General features: G+C 36.0%; 2 protein-coding genes across 2 annotated transcripts; one reads left to right on the plus strand and one right to left on the minus strand.

Annotated features, from left to right (window-relative positions):
- Nucleotides 1–1,133: 1,133 nt before the first annotated feature.
- On the plus strand, nt 1,134–2,671 carry LOC18428095 (pectinesterase/pectinesterase inhibitor PPE8B). Its single transcript, XM_020663539.2, has 2 exons — nt 1,134–1,612; nt 1,788–2,671. Exons 1-2 carry the CDS (start codon nt 1,258–1,260, stop codon nt 2,471–2,473), a joined length of 1,041 nt encoding a protein of 346 aa, XP_020519198.1. The 5' UTR covers nt 1,134–1,257; the 3' UTR covers nt 2,474–2,671.
- Nucleotides 2,672–6,131: 3,460 nt separating this feature from the next.
- Nucleotides 6,132–6,656, minus strand: LOC105420185 (putative invertase inhibitor). Its single transcript, XM_011622845.1, has one exon. It carries the CDS (start codon nt 6,654–6,656, stop codon nt 6,132–6,134), a length of 525 nt encoding a protein of 174 aa, XP_011621147.1.
- Nucleotides 6,657–9,619: the final 2,963 nt, after the last annotated feature.

The following is a 9,619-nucleotide window of genomic DNA, read 5'->3' on the forward strand; positions in this document are numbered from 1 at the left end:
CATTATTTTTTAAACATGAAATCCTTTTCTTTCTTCATATCTATACATCTTGAGATCGAGACGATCCATTAGAAGGAATTTTGATATCAAAATATATTTTTTTGGTAGAATTTTTAGCACGCCTTACTTCTATATTATAAGGCTTGCACGTCATATAAACTTTTCTCTTATAAAAATCCCCAACTCTTTTAGGGAAGTAATTCTTGTACAGTTTGTTCTATTATTCTGCCCATATTTGGTCTTCTAAGTTTTAAAAAATGGAACAAAATATTAATCTTGAGAGATTACTCTATAGAAATCACTACTATGTCCTCAATCATTTCCGGGAACATAGAATTTGTCAACTACGAAAAGTATGGCATCATGGTAGTAAATAACAGTGAGTGATTTACGTACGTATCTTAAAATTTTATATAAAATCTAAAATGTTTCCTTTATAGGCAGAAATTACAAAGAAAGTAGGTCAACTCACTTCTTTTTTTTTTTTTTTTTTTTGTAAAAAAAAAAATTTCTCCTCCTCAGTCAATCAGAATTTTGACTTTTCTTTATAGTTTTGTTTTTGTTAGAAGGGCAACAACGCAAGCTTTAAGGCACTGCCCAACTAATGAAAAAACTCAAAAAAAAAAAAAAAAAAAAATCAAAATTTGCGTTGACTGAGGGACAATTTTGAAAAAAAAAAAAAGTGGGTTTACCGACCTTCTCTATAATTTCTGCAAATATAAATAGAGCATTCTGTATTTTACCTAAAATTTTAAGGTCCATTTGCAAATCAATCATTTTTTTTTTAAGTAAATAATAATAGTGAAAGGTGATTTGGTACTAAAATACAAAGTCTTGGTGGGTGATGAAGAGAAATTTGAGTCTTATGCAGAACTTCAAATTAAGGCAGGAAGGTAAATAAAGCATCCACCAAAAATACATTTCTTTTGGGAATGATTTTCTTATTTTTAGGGATGATTTTCTGCCTACTATTACGAAAGGAATCAGAACCGACAATATTACCTGCCACTTTTGTGTCTTGGGTTTCCTATTTGTTAACAGCTATGATAGTCTTCTATTATTACCAAAAGGCACCATTAACGTGAGTTAAAATCTCTATAAGAATTGTGGACGAATACAATGCATATGTGCCTATGTACACAGTCGTTCACATGCAAAACCTCCATCTCGTCTTGCAAAACCTTTAGCTGAGTTCAGTACCTCCATCACTTCGTTCTTCCATTGGGACTTGCTTCAGTTCACTTCATACTATCAAGGATGTCGTCTCCCATAGTACTCCTATTTTTTATGCTGCCTCTAACCCTGCAAATTGGTTTTCTTACTGCTAATCTGTTGGACCGTAAGTCGTTGTCAACTGCAAATGAGATTCATGTGGCAGTTTCGCAGAACGGGAGTGCCCGGTTCCGATCAGTTCAGGAAGCAGTAGAAGCTGCTCCTGATCTTGGGAATGCACGATACGTGGTTCATGTGGTGGCTGGAATTTATTTCGAGAACGTTGAAGTCAGAAAGAGGAATGTCATGTTGATTGGCGACGGGAAAGATATAACAGTTATATCCGGCAATCGAAGCATTGGCGGAAGATGGAAGAGCACCATGGAAACTGCTACTTTTGGTATACATTCCATCCATTGCTTTCTAGTCGTTATTATTTTATTAGTTACAACCTTATAGTAATTTCCCATTGTGCTATAATTTTTTTAGGTGCATCAGCATATGAATTTATTGCTAAAGACATCACTTTTGGGAATACCTTATAGTAATTTCCCATTGTGCTATGATTTTTATAGGTGCATCAGCATATGGATTTATTGCTAAAGACATCACTTTTGAGAATACGGCTGGTCCCGAAATGTCCCAGGCAGTGGCCCTTAGGGTGGACTCAGATGAGTCAGCTTTCTATCGGTGCTCTATCAAGGGCTTTCAGGACACTCTTTATGCCCGGACTTACCGACAATTCTACCGCGAGTGTGACATTTATGGCACCATTGATTTCATCTTTGGTGACGGCACTGCAATATTTCAGAATTGTGTGATCGAGACTCATAGGCCTCTCCCACACCAACAGAATGTCATCACTGCCCAAGGCCGCATTAATCCCCAGAACAACACAGGCTTCTCTTTTATCAACTGTACCGTTCGAGCTTCAAATGAGGCAAGCTCGACACCAACTTACTTGGGCCGGCCTTGGAAACAATATTCTAGATCAGTATTTATGAAATCTTATCTGCAAGGCATCATACAGTCTGAAGGGTGGCTAGCTTGGGATGGTAGCTTTGCTTTGAACACTTTATTCTATGCTGAATATAAGAATTATGGTCCAGGTTCTACATTGGGTGGGCGGGTCAAGTGGCCTGGCTATCACATTATTCGTAATGTTACACAGGCAAATGAATTCACAGTCCTGAATTTCATTGATGGTGGGTCTTGGCTGCCATCTACTGGCATTGAGTTCTATACTGGTTTGCCCAATTAGATGTTATCATAACAGTTATCTCCATGTGCCTGTGTTAAGTGGATGATACCATCACGGTAACAAGAAGTAGATGTTTCCATCTCATCGTGTGTATGTCAATTTTAATCTAAACATTGACTAGAAAATTGTAGTAATCTGTACCTGTGTTCTTGGTAGTGGATGGTATCATGGTAACAAGGAGTATTAGATGTTTCCATCTCATTGTGTGTATGTCAATTTTAGCATGAACATTGATTAAAAAATTGCAGCGATCTCCCTCCTTGTGTGTTTCAAATTCAGTTTTCATGATAGTTTACGGTAATATGGAGTAGAACGTTTCAAAATCGGTTTCATAATATCCGATGGTAAAAATTTTGGGACCTTTATATTAAATTTTGTGGGTTGAAATTTCACTGTCATGTAGGTTAGTGGTAAGAATCGAGCTTGTGACATAGCATGATGTAAAACGCTAACAATTTAAGCCCAATCCGGATTCTAATACAAACACAAACTAACATATGCATCCTTAGTGGTTTTGGTTTTGATATGGCTGCAGCTACAACCCAACAAGTGTGGTTGTAGCCACATCTTCACTGTTAATTTAAATGATGATGCAGATTTGGTAATCTTTATGCTTCCCCTACAACATAAAAGATCTATGTTTCCCCTTCATCCAGCCATCCAATTTAGATCAACTGAGCCACTAACCACTTAATCTAGATCTGATGCATAATAATAATTTATTTTTAATTTTTTTGTACTAACTATATTAATATGAAATTCAGTTCGTGCAATCACCTCAATGGGGTGCACCAAAATAAAATATTTAGAAAATATTTTTGACAAAATACATCGACGAAAATATCCCTGAAATTAACAAAGGCATTTTAGATATTATATTGACCAAAATATCCCTGAAATTTACAAGGGCATTTTAGATATTTTATTTTTATTGGTAATACTTGTTTATATTTTTTATAGGTGCGACTCATTTTGTTTTTCACTACAATGCTGGATGACAATAAATTCCGCATGCATCAGAAAAGAATGCCAACCATGGCGGCAATGACCCTCGTATTCGAACTTAGCTATGTTTTAAAAAAAGGTGTGGTTTCTACAAGGTCGCAACCTTAAACAATCCAATTAAGGCTCACCACAAAATTTTATCATAACATGTGATTTTGTTGTAAAAAATTCTTAGGATTATCTTAAAATCTATTTTGTTATCTAATTAGAAAATTTTAAAATCCAAAAATGGTTAAAATCAAGTAGATCTATAAACATATGAAAATCTTGAAAATGGATGGTCTAGATAATGTGTTGCAAGATGCACTATTTTTGGGTCAAATATTTATTTATTTATTTTTATATTCATACATTTTAATGTCAAGATGATCAATTAGAAGGTGTTTCAACATTAAAACAACCTTTCCGATATATTTTTTAGCTGCATATATCATTCTACATTTTAAGGTTGTAACCTTATATAAACATTTTCCTTAAAAAATGATCGGTGCGGCTGATCGTGTTGGAGTTCAGTTGGATGAAATAAGGGAAAAAATATAGTAAAAATTAAAGAAGATTGAAACTTTCTTGTTCTTGGGCACACATGATCGCTACATCTTTGGATAAATAATATAAGGTATGAGGATGTCTACACTTAAACACAACTCAATTCCCACTCTCCTCTTCAGTGTGAGACAAAAAAACACACAGCTTTCTTTCCTTAAAAATACAGCTCCAGAAAAACCGCAAAAAAATCATATTGTTTTTTTGAAGGGTGCAGTTTGTATAGAGCCGCAGCTCTAAACAATCAAAGTCAAACGCACATTCAAATAGTGTCAAGAAATACGGTTTCAATACTGGAAATCGTTATGATAGCCTTAAAATATATTTTCATCTTTAATTATAAAATTTAAAGCTTCAAGAAAAGTTTAGCCTTTCTCTTTCTTCTTACTCTCTCTCTTCTCCTGCTCTCTTTCTTTCCCTCTCTTCTCTCTCTCCTGCTCGGACCCAAAGAGGGGTCCGAACCCCCATCCTCCCCCTTTCTCTTTCTCTTTCTCTCTTTACCTCTCTCTCATGTCCAAACCTGGACTCACACCTAGGGCGAGCCTCTCTCTCCCTTACTTTCTCTCTTTCCCTCTCACCAAGTGAGGGACCCATGCCTTATGCAGGTCCGCCCCACTCTCTCTTTTTATCTTTACCCTCTTGGTCTCTCTCCCATCCACTTCTCCCCTTAGTCCAGCACCCCTCTCGGCCTACACACTTCCATCCACCCTACTCACATCCATCCGCGCTATCTGCCCTACACTTCCATCTGCCTCTATCCGCTCCACATTCCATACACTACTCTATTCCCCCCACATTCTCATACTAATCCTCCATATGCTCTTTATTCTCTCACTTCTTTTGCCCTCTCATTCCCCCTAGAGTCCGGACCTGCACCATAGGCGTGTCCATCATTCCTTGACCCCCATTCATCTCACTTTTTCTCACGTTAAGCACTCTCTTCTCTCTTTAAATCATATCTTAATTTTTCTTTCACTTTACCTTATTTTTACTTCATCATTCTTTTATCCCTCCATCTGCTTATTGCTTCCTTCACTTCTTGAGGACTCGACTTGAGGTCGTCCAGAGATAGTGCGCTACGGTTCTAACTCTCAGTCTACTACTGATTCTCTGATAAAGCCGATTCCATTATAGAAATTGAAGATATGCTTGAACTTTACCAATGTGTTGCCAAGTTGAATACCTGTGGGGTGCATTTAGGGAAGACAATCAATAAGAATCTCTTTAAGAATTCAAGACAAAGTGAAATTTTGTTGGATTGCCTTGAATCACTTTAGTTATGGTATCCCCTCCTTACCCTCTACGTGTTGGATTGCCTTGAATCCCTTTTGTTATGGTATCCCCTCCTTACCCTCTAGGTGATCTTTTTGTTAGTCAAAGGTTGCCTTTATTTTTGGGTGATTTCCTTTTTAGTTAGGATCCCAATTAAGTTATAAATTTTAAGGGCTTGTTTTAAGTAGGTTCTACTGTGATTAGGATAGACTTGTGAACCAAGATTCGAATTAAGGTGAGTTTCTAAAAGTCTTGGGAAAAAAAAATAGGGAACATTACCTGCGTCTTTTGGGTGAATTTTTTCCTCTAAGTGTCAAAAAAAGAAAGGAAACTTGAGTGTGTAGAGAGAGAAATATTGTACAAAATAAGGCATGTGGTGGAGTATCGTCCTATAAGGTAAGTGTCCGGTAATTTTGTGTTTGAATGGGTGGAAAACCATTATTGCTCTTTGCTCGTAGTTATAATCACATCTGCGACGAACAACATAGCAACGTAAATTTCTGTGCACTTTATTTATCAAAAATCAACCCTTCGGATTTTAGACTTTCCGCACACAACAAATATTCCATATAGCATAAAATAATATAATGAGGTCCCTCGCTATATATTTTTCGACCTCATGCACGTAGTATAAATTGTACTAATGTAAGGTAATTCAAATGGGTCTACTTCACAATGAATTCTTAATTCTCATTTCTAACAAAATAAATCATTAAATATCACATAAAAAGGCAATTTATTCCATACTACAAAGAAACACGCTCCAGAAGACCCTTGTATGAAAAAGGTTCCTTATTATCCAAAACAAAGAACTACATTGCATAGGATCCTTGCAAGATCAGGAGGTAGAAAGATAGTTTACGAGATCAAGAGTCATCAACATGAGTTTGGTCATATTGTTATTCCTCTGTGTGAGTGGAGAGCCATCCTTAGAGAACCCTTCCTCACAGTCCGCCGGGTTAATGAGAGAGCCACTAATGTAGACTTTGAGATCGATGTAGTTCTTCTGCTGTAGAGCCGGCACCGATAACTGGAGATAGTCCACTGTCAATCGATAAACATACAAACAGTCCTCAAAACTTTCCTTCTTGTCACTGCCGCTCCTGTTTAACAGCTCCGATATGTAAGCGTAGGTGTCTGTTGCATTGGCTACCGTTATCTTGAGCGCGATGGCTGTCAACCCAGCCAAGTCCCTGACGGAGGTGCCATCAGGGTCTGAGCCCAACGTCTTGACACAGAAGTTATGGTCGGTTGTGTGATTGCAGGATTCATTGATGAAGTTGTTTATTTTTCTTTCTTCTTCTATTCTGTTAGGATGGGCACAGGACATGGCCAGAGATAAGAACACAAGGGCCAGAGTCATTGCGGAGCACTTCGACATTGACATTGTGAGGGTCTTCTTCTCTACTTTGAGAACCCCAAATGTTAGAGAACCTGCCTCTCAAACTCGCAGGGGACTAGACCAACATATTAATATATACATCTGAACTTAGATTCTAATTAAAAGTAAAAAATCCTGAAATAAATTTACTTCTATTTATCAAACATGCTGCTAGCATATCGTTTCTTTGATCTCTTACCTTGTTTTTTACCTCTCTTTCCAATTTTTTCGTGGAATACGAGATTTGGAGAATATGTTGCAGCCTTTGCATCTTGAAATAAATTTACTTCTATTTATCAAACATGTTGCCACGTTTAGCATATCGTTTCTTTGATATCTTACCTTTTTTTTTACGTCTCTTTCCAATTTTTTAGTGGAATACGAGATTTGGAGAATATGTTGCAGCCTTTGCATCCTGAAATAAATTTACTTCTATTTATCAAACATGCTGCTATGTTTAGCATATCGTTTCTTTGATCTCTTACATTGTTTTTTACGTCTCTTTCCAATTTTTTCGTGGAATACGAGATTTGGAGAATATGTTACAGCCTTTGCATATTAGAAGGAAACGGGACTCGAGAGAATTATTGAAGTTAAAAACTCTTATAAATCAAAAGGTGAAAAACTGAAAAAGATAGGAAAGCCTTGTTAATTTGTTTAGAAACACTTCAACCTCCGTTCCTGTAGGGGTGCCAATGGGCTGGGGTGACTGGGCCCGGCCTGGTGGGCTTGTCCTAAAAAAACTAGGGCCTGATTTATAAAATGTGGCATGAGGGTCCGGCCTTGGGCCAAGGCAAGAGAGGCTCGGCCCGGTGCTCACTTTTTTATTTGGTTTCCTTTAATTTTCTTTAATTTTACCTCGTCATCTTTTTAAAAAGTAAAGTTTTAATTTTTACGGTAGGAAAAAGTTTATATAAGGTTGTAACCTTATAATGTTGAACAGATGCATCTGAAAAATCCATCAAAAAATGTTGTTTTAATTTTGAAAAACCCTCTAATTCATCATCTCGACATCGAGATGTATGATTATGAATAAAAAAAAAAGATTTTGAGTCCCATGAATAGTGCATCTTACAACACATTATCTAGACTGTCCATTTTCAAGATTTTCATATGTTTATAGATCTACTTGATTTTAACTATTTTTGGGGCTTCAAATTTTATAATTAGATATGAAAATAGATTTTGAGATAATCATAAGAACATTTTACATCAAAATTATATGTTATGATAAAATTTGAAGGCACACCTTAATTGGATTGTTTCATCTTGCAACCTTACGGAAACCACATCCTTTACCAAATGACAAGGATCTATTTCAAATAAAGTTTTAACATATTAACTTTCAAAATACCATCATATTTTCATAAAAAGTTTCAAATTTACCTTTACTTAATGATTAAGTTACTTTGAAAAATAAAATTTAAATAAAAAATAATGATTTTTTTTATAAGGAAGATGGTTTAATAGAGATGCAGTTCTTCTTGGAGAAGTAAAGCCTCACCTTAAAACTCATCGAAAATTGTAATTCTGGTGCCAGAAAACCATCAAATCGATCATATCGTATTGAATTACTGGAAATCAGTATGTTGAAAAATTGGCAAAAAAATAGTACAAAGTAAAGAAAAAAGAAGATTGAATCCTTCTTGTTTTTGAGTAAGCAAGAATGCCATCTGAAAATCATATTAGCCCTTGTCCTCGAGATACATGAAAACATAAGGGTCTCTTTAGATGCTCCAACACTCTACATCTATTGTTAAAAGCCTTCATTTCTTCAACGGCTAGTGACCGTTGGATGTCCCATACTAACCATGCTCATAAAAAAAATATCGTTGGATGTCCCACACTAACATGCTCATAAAAAGAATATCGAGCCTGGAGCCCATACACATGCCGGGCAAATATCGAGCCTGTAGCCCATACACATGCCCGGGCGAGTGGGCCCTCATGCTCGCGTCGGTGTGTGCAAAGTGCGCCATTAGGCGCCCTTACACGAACATCACATGCTTCGTGTGCCCCACAGTACATCATCTCTATGTACTAAGTGTATAAGGTATAAGAGTACCTACAATTAAGTACCACTCAATTCGCATTCTCCTCGTCAATGTGGGACTAAAAACTGCACAACTTTCTCTCTCTACAAATACAGCTTAGAAAAAACCACAAAAAACCATACTGTTATTTTGAAATACACACAAGTATTTTTTAAAATAAAAAATCTAACAGATCGTCTGTTGTCGATCCCCATCCGAATTGGTTGGATCGACAATTCGGACCATTCTAGGATCATCCAGATCTATGAACAATAAAAAAATAAAAAATAAACAATATAAATTAGCATTTCAAGAATTGGAAAACCTTTACAATCACCATTTTTCTCTAAAATCAGTGTAAATTATAATGAATTACCTAGACTGTACATTTTGCTTTAAAAATAAGTGTTTATAGATCCGCAAGATCTGTAATATTTTTTGAGTCCCAAATTTTATTGTTTATGTTGTAAAGTGATTTGAGAGACATCATAGAGATTTCCATTATTGAAAGTACTTTCCGGACAAGGATTTGATGTGAGGCACTATTTTGTTTTCAGTAAAACCAAGGTCTCATAGAAACCTCATCCTTCAAACATTTCATAAACTTGTATGATACTAGCTTATATAGTGTTTTTCATAGAGATTTCGTTGAGTTTTTCCGACACAGCACATTGGATCCACTTAGACCTCTATTTTAATCTCATTTGGGTTCTATTCCTTTATATCTCGACAATCTCATATTCTCTCTTTCTCTCTTTAAGACATCACTCTCTCTAAGACATCACAATATGATTCAACAAAACGCAAAATTCTAAAGCTTCCAAAATTAAAAAACGACAATGAGTTGCGAAGGAACATGACAGTAATGGAAAAATTAAATTACAGATTTATAAATTTAAGAACCTGAAAGAC

This window comes from Amborella trichopoda, chromosome 13 (genome assembly GCF_054954075.1).
Source record: "Amborella trichopoda isolate Santa Cruz 75 chromosome 13, AtrichopodaSantaCruz75HAP2 v2.0, whole genome shotgun sequence".
Classification (NCBI taxonomy): Eukaryota; Viridiplantae; Streptophyta; class Magnoliopsida; order Amborellales; family Amborellaceae; genus Amborella; species Amborella trichopoda.